The 13,819-nt window shown below is 49.1% G+C and overlaps 1 protein-coding gene across 1 annotated transcript; it reads left to right on the top strand.

The window, feature by feature from the left end:
- Window positions 1-8,650: 8,650 nt before the first annotated feature.
- Window positions 8,651-9,412, top strand: LOC119444267 (uncharacterized). The gene has a single exon (XM_037708692.1). It carries the CDS (start codon window positions 8,651-8,653, stop codon window positions 9,410-9,412), a length of 762 nt encoding a protein of 253 aa, XP_037564620.1.
- Window positions 9,413-13,819: the final 4,407 nt, after the last annotated feature.

Raw genomic sequence — 13,819 nt, 5'->3', positions numbered from 1 at the left:
TTCAGGGATCCGACTGAACAAGTACGAGCATCAGAGAATATTCATCGCAAATACTGTAGGAGCGCCAGAAAGTGTTCTTGTGTCCCTGCATGACAGTCTTGGGGTAAAGGCAAACGCCGCAGCGGAGATCAAAGGTGCCGCCGAGGCAATGGTGAAAAAAAAGCTCTAGGAGGTACTGAAAGTGATAACCTGTGTGACACTAGTTACCAGAAAGCAGGAGCACATGGTATGGTTGTGTATTACCTCGCTGGTTACGTCCACAAGGAGGTGACGAAAAAGATGTATTGCATGGAATGACTGACTATACTGACAGCTGCCACCAAACAGCTCAATTCGCAACACTTCTGCTTACTTCAGGGGCATCTGATTGAATTTAGTTGTCTTCCTGAACCGTTGTTGAGGCTGTACCCAGTGATCGAAAATATAGAGAAAACTGTTTCCCGAGCACTGAAGAACGTTCCTGTGTTTGATGACCTGTTTTGGAAGGTGATAGAGGAGTTGCAGAAAGCTTTTTTTCCTACATTGGGATGACATGAGCACTGCCAGGAAGTTAGCGCCACGGTAATAAAGTTTTATGTAACATGCACGTGCATTTCTTTGCAAGAAAGAAAAAAAGCACAGCATATCCACGAGGTGAATGATGATGATGAGGCGAAGCTCCAGAGGGATCATCGGTAAACCGTGAATACTCCGAGTAATTCGCCCAGTATATGATCGAGTAAACACGTGAGAAACAGTGTGTGTATATATACAATACGTTTTATTTTCTTGGACGCTTCTTCTTAGATGCTTGGTTTGCGGAGTCCCTTCATTACCACAGCTTTGCGGTCCGTGAAATGAATGAATAACGGTTGGATAACGCCGCTGCTTCGCGTTCGCGAACGCCTGAGTCTTCGCGCCGCAGCCGTGCCGCTTCTGCCTCTCGTTCTCGCACTACGGGGTCTTCGCGCCGCCGCCGCGCTGCCTGTCGTGAAGCCACGGCCTCGCGGGCTCTCACCGCGGGATTCTGCCTGCGAGCGCGCGCCGCCGCCGCCTTCCGTGCTCTCCGCTCCGCAGCCTTGTCTTCCATCCGGCGACTCCAAGCGAAAGAGAAAGCGCGCCAAGAGCGAGCATCTTTTATTATAACACCCCCTAGCGGTAACCTGTCGCACTGCATTGTAGCGCGCCGCCGCCGCCTTCCGTGCTCTCCGCTCCGCAGCCTTGTCTTCCATCCGGCGACTCCAAGCGAAAGAGAAAGCGCGCCAAGAGCGAGCATCTTTTATTATAACACCCCCTAGCGGTAACCTGTCGCACTGCATTGTAGCGCGCCGCCGCCGCCTTCCGTGCTCTCCGCTCCGCAGCCTTGTCTTCCATCCGGCGACTCCGAGCGACAGAGAAAGCGCGCCAATAGCGAGCACCTTTTATTATAACACCTCTAGCGGTAACCCGTCGCACTACATTGTATGTTTTCTCATCAACTATACGAAAAACTAGCGCCATTTAGTAACATTATATACACTTATATATAGAAAGATCGACACTTACGCCATCTAGTGAACACTTCATAAAACTACAGGTGGCTACATACTACATCGGAGGAAGGACAGACCCACGCCCTAAGGAGCTTCGCCCCTAAAACGGCGAAATGATGGTCAGTGAACAAGTGCAGCAGTCAAGGAAAAGGCAAAGTTGCTTTAGGCCATGTTGTTACACTAGTCCTCTCATATAATTGCATGCTCAATAAAGAAAATTCCAGCCGGGAGTCTGTTTTGTTCTCGTCTCCTGAAAAGAAGCACGGAAGGTAAAACACTAATAGGATTTAACATGACTGTTGAATGCCAGCGCAAAAATAGTGCGCTTTCAGCTTCAAGTACCCACATTTTTTGCGTGTAAAAGCGTTACACTGCGCATCGTGCGACGCTGGGCAGAATTTTAAAAACCTGCACGCAAGTGCACCATTTAGCCCTAACTTGCCACCTAACGCATTGAAAAGAAAATAATAAAATAATGGGGTGAGGGGAGAGTGCATACGCTCACACACAATGTAATCAGGCTCGCGTTTGCGCAAATTAAATGCCCAAGCTCGAGCATTATCTCAACCCGTAATCTGATAGATCATGCGCTGGGATGAACTACACACAAGAACACATTAAACGCAAGCATTCGCAAATATTCGAAGTCATTTATTTTTGATTGGTGAACGCCTGTTAAGCGGTCACTTGAACCAAGATGCACGACAGAGCAATAACAAATCTGGTTTTAAACTGCTCGTGTGTTTCTCCACCACTGATTTGTTATTTAAAGGCCCGGCTGTGTGACCCGTGAAGGGCGGGAGCCAGCAGATGCTTGTAAGGCGCGCGCTGGGGTACGCCATCGGCTTTGTATCCTAGCAGACGACGCGCGAGCCATGGAGAAAGACGCGACTGCAGTGCCGTTAGTTCCCATGACCACCATTCCGGCCGCGCCGGAGACAGGGCGCGTATGGGAAGCTGCGAAGTAGTCTAAGAACGTTGGAACGATGGGCGAGGAGGGCATCGAGGCACCCTAGAGTGCCTAGACTGTGCGTGCCCGCTCTCCCGCCGCATGCGCGCAGCCTTGCCGGCCTCTGCTGCCTGTGCTGCCGACTCTCTCTGGGCTCTCGCCCGCCTGACAACGGCGTGTAGCCGTTCCGTCATGTAGCCAGCGTTGTGACATAGGTTGAGTGCGGTCATACAAACAACGTGCACAACTGTTGTCGACGGCGGCGACCTTTTGCCCGCGTTCGCACTGAACGCGCACGGCGTTGGTGACGTGTTTATGAAGAACGTGCTAACCTTTGCCGTACCGTACCGGTGTACTGGTGTACCGTAGCGACCATAAAGCTATGGTCCCTGTGGTCACTAAATAATTGAAAACCACCGGATCATATATATTTGTCATTCTTTAATAGTTAAAATAATCAATTACACGATCACATCTTAATAGTCATAAATGTAAATACATAATTACCATCATAGTATAGACGTTTTCACTAGGGCGCTTCCGACGGTCTAGTGTGGAGAGTATGTGTCAGTGTTGCCTGTTCGCTCTGGACTGTGAGCTTGCCTTGCGCTTGCATTGCGGAGCTTTCCTTCGACGTTTCCGCTTATTTTTGTCACGAATACGCTCGTAAATAATGACATATATACACAGCAAAAGGCTACAGGCCAGCACTTTGCAGTTTATGGGTGCACAAACAACCAGCGGAAAATAACGATTTTGGGGACTAAGTCAACACAGCACCCCGCGAGACCACTGCCGCTATGTGGTGTGTTCATGCTTCGCCGGCTTCACTTGGAATTTCAGTCTAATGTGAACGTCAGTAAAATAACGCATATTGGTAAACTCTTATCGGCACATTTCCCAATAGGTTGCGAGAATTGTCAGCTCTTCTATGCAATATTTTCTCGTATGTAGTGGCAGAGGCTACATTTGTTAATCTTTCAAACACGACTTCATTCCAGTGCCTAATACGGGGGTCACAGGGTGCACTTTTGATCGTGATCGAGCCCGATATGGGTCAAATTTCTTGGTCGCGATTGGCTTCTTTGCTCAATCGGTGGAAGGGAGCCAATCGCGGTCGAACATTCCGATCCAGATCGGTCTCGATCGCTATCAAAAGTGGCCGTGTTACAACTGTATAAGACAAACAGGAGCACTCTGCCAGAGAACTAGTCGGTAAATACACTTCGCAACGATCTGGAAAAATCGTGCCCTATGGAAGATGTATGCAGACCCTGTGTCCACCAAAACATTGTCTCTGCGTTCACACGCCCCCTGCGCGGCCCTGCCCATAAATGTAATTAACTTCAACAGTGTGGTGCTGCATCGAGCTCACCCATCTTTAAGCGTCTATGTGCTTGGGCAGCAAGAGAATGCAAAAACGAACGTGTCAACCTCATCAGCGCGGCCTAGCGCCAGTGCTAGAGTCCGGGAACCGTAATGCGCTAACTCTGCGTGGCGTAGAAAGGCGCTAAATGAGCCCGCGCAAGTAAGATACGTAAAAAAAAAAACGGTATTCGCATGGGTACGCGGACAATAGCATCATGCTTGCAAGAATAACAATAACGAAAAAAATAATTTATTCGCACAGTCAATCAAGTGAAATACTTACGTGCTTGCAGTGACCGCTTCGCTGACCACTAAGCGCTTTTCACTCACGGTCAGTAGTGGTTTACAGTCATATGCATATGTATTTATTCGACAATTGTTAAGACTTGACATTACTTTATTATGAACATAGCACAGTGAGACGGTGTAAGGGAAACAAGAGAAAGGGCAGAGATGGCCCTAACGCTGCAATATTATCGGCTTGTTTCGCTTCAGAGATATCGCACACGAACAATTCTTGCCGTGCGCGATATCTTCAACACAATCTTTGCGCACGATCTACGTTAAGGTTCATCATGAGCGAAACTTCTTTCAAATTCAGATATTTGAAAGAAAAGCCATTCCAGGTAAACATGCAAACGTAAAAAATAGGTAAACAAATATATCTTTATAACAAGTCCTGTTATAATCCCTATTGGGATTGACAGTATGTATAAATAAATAAATACTAAAAATAAAACTCTAGCACCTGGGCTGTATCAGTTGCGCTGGCATCTGTGATCACTGTCGCGCGTCAGTTCGCTGCAGGTACCGCGCTGCTCGATCGCCATGCTTATGCTTTGACATTTGGGCATAAGCACGCTGCACCGAACCAGATCCAATAAATTTTGCATGATTGAGCTGTTCAGTTGCGTCGGAAGCGTATGGAGTAACCACCGCATCTCTACGAACCACTGACAGGCGTCGGCGGGCCGCCGGCGCCCGGTTCTAAGCATTGCCCGACAGCTACGTACGCGCCTGCTTTCGCTAAATGAGGCAACCCTCAACTGCGAAACGTAATGGTGATCAGATTGAATCGACGATACGGTCACATGTGCCCAGCAATAACAATGAAATATATCGCTGATTAGCACGCCAGGTCTCGACGAAGCAGACGCGGCTGCCGCGGCTACCGACGACGAAACAACACATCCACCAAACCCATATCCGGCTGTCCAGAGGACTCACCAAAGGGCGGAGGGTCACGGGCTTCCCGTCCCAACGTGGGTGCGGCCCGCGACCCCTGCCGACCACTAAACAAAGAGTGGGTGGGGAGGGGTTCCTCAGGACTCAATAAAGTTATTTCCTCCTCCTCCTCCACTGGCTGGGCTTGCTGTTGCCATGACATACTGCACTGAGCGCTCACGCGCGCACGTGAAACATGTAACAAGTGGCACAAGACAAGCGGCACAAGACAAGCGAAGCGGAAGAAAACAATCGAAATAATGAGCGGCGAAGATCACACAACCGAAGTGCGGCCGGCCTGCACTAGCAAGGCGCACAGTGCAAAATGACGGCATAACATGTTCTGACGCTAGACGTCGCCCGTGTCGGCCAATGGCGCTGCTGAAACGTCGGTTTGTGAAAAGGTCTATAGCCACAGAACACCCATACAAACTTAGAGAAGGAAAACTGTACCTTCCACTGTGCAACGAAAATAAGCGTAGCGGTGGCGTTGTGAACTAAAGTATGCGATCGAGAGATGGCGCTGGCAAAATCAAAACTAATATCATCATCATTACGTAGTCAGCAATATGGCCGCTACCGTAGCGGTTCGTAGGGCTCGTCGCGCTGCTCGCTCGCTGGATGTGGGCGTTTTCTTACCGCTTTCAGGGCGGTATTCGTGTGTACTGTACTCTAACATGACTACAGATATCTTTATTATGTCGCCAGGTGACCGAGAGGCCTCAACTGGCAATAAAGCACTTCAAACAAGTAAGCTTACATTGTTTATTGTCAATGGTGAATGAAGCAGTACATGCTCACAGTTTTCGTACAGGTCAGGTGGACTTATTGTTGTCCTTCACTTAGTTTACAACATACATAAAGACAGATAACCATCTATTTAATGGAACCCAAAGCTGAAATCGAGCGAAGTTTTCTCATCGTGTTCGGCGTGCCGCTAAAGCAGGGAGAACGAAGCTTCAGACAGCGATATGTATGCTGAGCTACCCTCGTACTTGCATTGCGTACAGTGCTGCTTGACGTTTTACATTCTCTGCGTTCGACGATTTCAGGTAGATTAAAGAAAGGAACATAAAAAAATGCTCGGCAAAAATGTACTGTCAGCAAGATAAGCTCGAGCTGCAATGTCCCATTTCTCTTATCACACATTGGCGAGAGCCACGAAGTGTAAGGGGGGGGGGGGGTATGCTAAATTGTACATCCCATATTTTCTGCTGTTTTCTGCTGCACATTTAGTGTTCAGGTGCCGCAGTAAAGGCTTTCACACAAGTGGAGTACTCGTAGGGAAACCAGGGAATGTTATGGAGAAAGCAGTGCTTACAAGAACTTCAACAAATATTGTGTGAATAAACAAGGACACTAAATCAACATATAAGCAAGCCCAATTAATGCTCACAGTTCCTTGGAAAATGTAATTTGTGGTTTCATGGTGCAAAATAATCTCGGTATATGTATTCAAACAAGGCAAAGAGGTTGCAAGGAGATGAACACTTCAGTTGAGTAACAGGTGAGCAAGGGAAGCCTCAGCTTGGAGCCAACGTTTCACCAAGCAAACATATTTGTGAGGGCCGAGACGAAGACAAGTTCCCACACTGAGGTTTGCCTTGCTCGTTCACTGTTGATTAGCTGAATGTTAAGCTGAACTTAATCTGTGAGTATATTTCAAAATCTTTTTGGGAGCACACGTGCTCAGGTTTGTCATCTGCTGTTTGAAGAGAAAGAAAAATTGTTTTTAGTGATTTCTCAAATTTGTTAAGTGTGAAATAGGCTGGCCCGTTGTGTGAGCTTGCCTTTTCTAGATATCTCTTATGGTGCAGGGCTAGCCTAGTTATTGATTCCATGCAAACTGTATATGAGCTTCTTGTAGTAAACAATTGTAAAATAATGCACGTTTCAAGATCTAATTCTAATCCGAGCACTTGCCATCTTACCAACGTTCCCTTAGATTTTATGTCATATAAATATCTCGGTGTACACATTACAAATAACTTAAATTGGACCATCAATATAGAATACGTCCTGAGCAATGCTAATCACATGCTCGTGTACTTACGGCGCAACTTTTCTAAAGCACCGTCTACTTTAGAACTACACCTTTACAGGACTAATTCACTCGAAACTTGAATATGCACCTGCAATACGGGATCCCAGTCGCGTTAATCTTATTACTTCCACTTGAACTAGTACAAGATAACTCTACTCGTTTCATTATTTCTAATTATAACGGTACCGCGAGTATAACTTCAGTGTAAACTAACGTAGCACTTATTCCACTAGCTAATCGCCGCAAAGTCACCCCTTATTTGCTATTTCATAAAATTTTCTATCACACCACACATCATGACTACTTCATACTGCGGCGTCAGTACATTTCAAACTGCGTCGATCATCGCAGTAATACTAGGAATTGATTCATGTAACGCGAAGTCTTTCTTTCAATCTTTCATTCCCCGTGCATCTCAGAAATGGAACCACCAAGTATCGTAGCCATCACAGATAACAAACTTTGTTGCAGAACATTAGCTAACATTGTATAATCAGGAGAATCATTATGTTACAAGAACTCACTGCCCTTGTTTGTTTTGTTCTACTACTTTGTAAACACTTCCCTCTTTAATGCCATGTGGCACTGAGCGTACTTTAAACAAAAAATAATGAAATGAAGAGCGACTGCCAGAGTTTCAGTCAACATGAAGTATCATTTCCTTAAAATTGCATTGAGCACTTTTGATCGTTTTGAAATTCTTTGCATTTTCAGGTAACAAATTATCATTGTGAGGTAGCATGTGATAATTCGTGGTACTAATGCCCGTCAAACTGATTTGCAAAGAGCAGATGACAGAGTTTGTGCATTAGCAAGTAGGAGCTTGCTACATTGTTTCTGTTCTGGTCGTCATGGCTATAATGACTGGAAAAGAAACAAGGTGGTACTCAAGATGTTACTTCTCCGATTGTCATAAAGCGCCCTTAAAAGCAACTAAGCTTGTATGTCAAATTTCTTATTCCCGCTCGGTATGATACAGAACTGTAGACTGGTGCTTTCTTAATAGTGCTCACACCTCTCTATCCGGTAAACTTCCAAACATTTCATGGTGAGGCACGTAGTTCAAGACACCTGTTGTCCTTGTGGTGACAGTTGAGCTTCTTGTGGCTTAGCGTGGGCATCTTGCAGACCAATAATCTCTCTTGTGTCCGTCTGCCTGAAAGAGAAATGGCAACGCCATGACACACATGCAAGCAAAATGGTGAAACAAAAGTTAGCCCCATATATGAACAAATCACGGTTTAGTTGAAGTGTTCAGAAACATACTATGGTGAGCCGTCAGCGTCTCGACGACGACGACGATGTTGCGCCTCGGCTGCTGCGCATGTTCGAGCTGAGCGCGAGAGTAGAACGGCGACAAGACGGCAAGAACGGCGGCAAGAGCAACAGCGTCTGTGATAGTGCTTAAATAAATGTGGGCAACCAAACGCCATCACGTCTTCCCACAAGCGGTGACCCTGGACTTCCGACGCCAAAGCGCCACCTGCTCGTTCCTTCGCCAACGCACCGAGTGTCCACGGTAAACACCTTCAGCCTCGTTGATGCCGGCTGATCATGGACACCACACCCAACAGCGACGTCACACCGAATCCCATGGTACACGAACCTGTCGTCGCTACTCTCAAGCTACCGGAGTTTTGGCAGTCGGACTCAGAACTCTGGTTTCTGAGCGTCGAGCCTCTCTGCCGACGACATCGAGTAACGTCGCAAACAGCAAGGTACGACTACATCATCGGTGCTTTACCACCTGCTGTCATTGCCATTGTAAGGGATATTCTGCGTTCTCCGCCTCCTGACACACCCTACGGCACTCTTAAAACAGAGCTTATACGCCGGACAACCGAGTCGGAACAGCGTAGGCTGCAACAGCTACTCACCGCGGAGGAGCTCGGTGACCGAACGCCCAGGGAGCTTCTGCGTCGCATGCGGCATCTGATTGGGGACCAGTCTGCTGCATTGGATGCATCCATTCTACGGGAGCTCTTCCTACAGCGACTGCCACAGCAGGTGCGGATGATCTTGAGCGTGTCCTCCACAGAAACCCTCGACTCTCTGGCACAGATAGCCGGCAAAATTATGCATATCGGCACCCCGGCCATATCTGGAATCAAGAGGCAACGTGACTCTTCCCTCTTTGCGCCGGTCCGCGACGACCGCTTGGACCGTCTCCTTCAAGCTAACAAGGAGCTCAACCGCAAAGTGGACCAGCTGGCCGCTGAACCCATCTCGCTCAAAGCAGACCACCGAGGCAGTGCGTCGCGACAGCGACACCAACGCTGCGACAGATCACCAAGTCTGCCTCGCAGCGTCTGCTGACGAGCACGCGCTCGTCAGTGCAATCAGCCATGCCAGTTTGCGGGAAACGCACGGGCCACGCACTGACGGCGGCCAGTGTTTCAGGCCCGCCATACAGCCGCCTATTCCACGTCACTGATCGCATCACGAAAGTCGGGTACCTCATCGACACAGGTGCCGAAGTGTGTGTCGTTCCTCCTACGCTGGAGGACCGCCGACGACGTCAGACCATGCCGCCCGTCACTGCTGTCAATGGTTACACCTCCCGACTCGCGGTTCAGTCACGTGCACCTGGACCTCGTAGGCCCTTTGCCCCCATCGAGCAACAGCCGGTATATGTTAACGTGCGTTGATCGGTTCACGCGGTGGCCTGAGGCACTACCGCTCACCGACATCACGGCAGAGTCAGTTGCCCGCGGACTCGTCACCGTGCGGATAAGCCGTTACGGAGTTCCCAAGACCATCACAACAGATAGAGGTCGTCGACTCCGCGCTCTTCCGCACTCTGTCCCGGATGCTTGGTGTCAACCACATCAAGACGACGGCCTACCACCCGATGTCGAACGGCATGCTTGAGCGATTTCACCGCCAACTCAAAGCCTCGCTCATGGCCTCACGATCACTGATACCCTGGACGGAGCGACTACCACTCGTCCTCCTCGCCCTTCGCAGCACGATACGTACGGACGCGTCCTACTCCTCAGCTGAGCTCGTTTTCGGCACGACCTTAAGGCTTCCTGGCCAGTTTTTCGAGGCGTCACCTATACCACCACTGGACGTTGCCGATTATGCCAGCCGCCTCAGGAATGCCATGAGAGACGTGTCTCCTATTCTGCCGCGTCAACACTCACACCCATCTTTCACCAGTCGTGCTCTCCGCGATTGTACACACGTATTCGTACGGCACGATGCAGTCAGACCACCACTGAAGCCGCCTTACGAGGGCCCTTTAAAGTCGTCAAGCGTTGCCCGAAGCATTTCGTCCTGCTTCTTACTGGACGCGAAGACAGTGTCTCCGTTGACCGTATAAAGCCGGCCTTCCTCGACACCGACGCCCTTCCTGAAGACGAAAGGCCATCCACAAACACCAGACGAACGCGCTTCGCAACAGCAGAACCTACCAGCTGCTCATAGAGATCGCTCCTTCGCACACTGGCTACCTCGCTAGAGGGGGGACCCTTTGGCGAGCCGTCAGCGTTTCGACGACGACGACGATGTTGCGCCTCGGCTGCTCCGCACGTTCGAGCTGAGCGCGAGAGTAGAACGGCGACAAGACGAAAAGAACGGCGGCAAGAGCATCAGCGTCTGTGATAGTGCATAAATAAATGTGGGCAACCAAACGCCATCACGTCTTCCCACAATACCATGTGAGGATTCTGGCCCTTGATGTTACTTCCAATGGTGGCACGTTCAAGGTTGACTTGTATATCCAGAGACAATAGTCCAAAGGGATGAGTCCAAATATGAGCAGCGTCTTGGAGGCTGGAGTCGAAAGAAAAAATATCAGTTACAATGGTGGAAGTGTGGGTGATTTTGTGATGTATGACAAAGAACAATGTACAAAATGCTCCATGACAGAAAAGCACACACACGCAACACTGTTTTGAATGTGCATTTCTTTCAGTGGTGTCCTTGTGTGGGCTGTGGTTATTCAAGCCTCGATTAGATGACAATTGTTTCTGCCAGATACTAGTAATAAGCGCAGTCATTTTAGTATGTCCCAAATGCAGTTAATCTAACTCTATCACCGGAAGTACACTTGTCATTAATGTGGAGTGAATTTATCGCGGTGTTTCATTTATTATTATTTATTTATTGTCAGAACCAGCCAAAACTTTATTATTTGTGCTGTACTCATGTTAGCAATTTTAGCAACTTGGCAAAATAGCAAGAGCCTTGTTTGAATTGCTTTGGAAGGGCAATAACCTTATAATTATTAGTATTTTCTACTTTTAACAAATGACGACATGAATCTGTTTTATCCGGCTCGCACGCAAAGAAATTAAAAGTTGAAAATGCGAAGCACTGCTTTTTTACTCACCGGCGCACACGCCCAGGGCTGCAAGGTTAATCCGCTTTCGTGGGTAGTCTTCAAGCAGACTGTGCTTGGTTCCAGCGAGGAATTTTCGTGCTGGCCAGCACTTTTTTTTTCAAGCAACAAGTCATGACGCGACAGATCACTTACGGCGGAAGCCGTGCATGCAGCCGCCAGTGAAATACCGCAGCTGATCGCCGTCTTTAAACACGTTCGCTTGGTGGCAGCTATCGAATGTTGGACGCATAAACTGGCTGAGATGTTATTGATATCTAATTAAAACGAACCTGCGTGATGCTGCTCAAAGGAAACTACCACCCCGTTCGCTAATATAACCGCCGTACAATTTCAATCGCGAAACGTGCCGTTTCGCGACTGCAATCAATACCAGTGGGCTGCTGCTGCTGATCACACGTCAGTGATGCCTCAAAACCTTTATTCAAGTAACAAAGCACGGACTTTAATAACAGAAGGCTAATAAAAACAATAGACAGCTTATTTTGTAAAACATTACAGCGTATCTATGTTTGTCAGTAACTATATGTACATTAATACATAAAATATTGAGCCGCGTTGAGCACCCCTAGAAGAAAAAATAGAAACTAAAGTATGCGACCAAATTACAGTACTATAGCTCCACTTGCGCGCTTGTGCTGGAACGTGCCGTGGTTGGTTTTTCGCCCTCTGTGGCCATTTGGTGAACTTGAGAGTGTCTGGGGCCTGGTGTAGCTTCGCTGGTCTTCCATCTCCACCCCAGTGGAAGGGGTGTGGATAGTGGCGTGCGGTGGCGAGAAGACCTGCTTCGAATGATGATTGTGTTGTGGCTACAAGAAGAGGATTGGTGATGATGGAAGATGACGACACGTGCCACGAACGAAGAAGCGACACGAGAGCGAGCGGCAGCCTCGAACGCAAGCTCGCAGAACGGCGGCTCCAGGCTCGGGTACTGGCGACCGGGTGTCCAGCTACCGTGTGGACCTGGTCGGAGATCCAGCTCGTGACTGGGCTTTCCTGCGCACCAGCGGCCTGCTGTTCTAGCGGCCTGGTGCAGTGCTTCCTGCTGGCCACCGGGGCGCCTGAGCTACCTGTCCGCCGACCGAGCCTGCCGTTCTAGCAGCCGAGGCGTTGCAGGTCAAGCATTACTGGCCAGTTACAGCAGTGGCCTGGTACTCTACCGGCCTGCTGTTTTCTCCTGCTTCCACGCCGCGACAAGGAGTGGCGTGGTGCGACAAGGTGCGGCGCGACAGCAGCGACGTAGCCACAACGACGCTGCACCGTCACAACCACCGTCACGGGCACCGCAACGACGATGCACACGGGCGAGTCGTGACGCATGAGTGATAGGCACGTGTTTTATATGGAAGGACAACTTCCGAACTATAGACCACATACATGTGTCTGTAAATCGTCTGTATCGTGTTAGCGTGTCTGTTTAAAGTCTGTGTTTCGTGTAGCAAGCTCCCGTCTGCCGTGTCATTATAAAAAATATCCTGGGCCCAACTCGAAACCGGCGAGTTTGTTGTCGTTTCCCATCACAATCTGGCGAGCCTGCCAGGATCCGCCAGTAACATCCCAAACGCGGAGACCGGCATTCGGGTGTAAACACGCAGCACTAGACCGGTATGGATTTAGACAAGTTAGCCGCCACTGCAGCACAGTTAGGCTTGTCTGGCGCTGAACTGCGCGAATGGATGGAAAGAGCATAGGTTAGGCAGCGGAACGAACGAGCGGCTGAGCGCGAAGCAGCAAGAGAAGCAGCAGAAAGTCAGCGGTTAGCCGACGAAAGACAGCTACAAATCTTGCAGCTGAAGCTCAAGCTGCAAGAAGGAGCGCAGAGCCAGACATCTTCCCCAACCGCGCCTGTAACGTCCCCAAACCTACCCTGCTTCAATCCCCAGGAGCTACTGCCGCTGTTCGATAAACGACGCGACGACCTCCACGCGTATCTGCAGAGGTTTGAACGCGTAGCCACTGGACAGGACTGGTCTAGTGATAAATGGGCTGTCGCCATAAGCATGTGCCTGACTGGTGAGGCATTAACTGTGATTGGGCGTATGACTGCTACTGACTCCCTGAATTACGAGAAGGTGAAGAGGGCGCTTCTTCAGTGCTTCAGATTCACAGCCCAAGGGTACAAAGAGAAATTTCGTAAAGTTCGACCAGAAGATGGCGAAACAGGAAAACAGTTTGCCGCACGGATCTCAAGCTACTTTGATAACTGGATCGCGATGGCTGAGGTTTCTAAAACGTTTGAAGGCCTCCGGGATCACGTTATCGCTGAGCAGTTCTTGCGTTGCTGCCGCGCCAAGCTTGCCATCTTCCTCAAGGAAAGAGAATGCAAAACTTACATCCCTTGCGGACACAACAGACTGTTTCCTCGAAGCCCAGGGCAT

Source organism: Dermacentor silvarum, chromosome 3, assembly GCF_013339745.2.
Source record: "Dermacentor silvarum isolate Dsil-2018 chromosome 3, BIME_Dsil_1.4, whole genome shotgun sequence".
NCBI classification, from domain to species: Eukaryota; Metazoa; Arthropoda; class Arachnida; order Ixodida; family Ixodidae; genus Dermacentor; species Dermacentor silvarum.
This window is presented reverse-complemented; position numbering and strand designations above follow the sequence as displayed.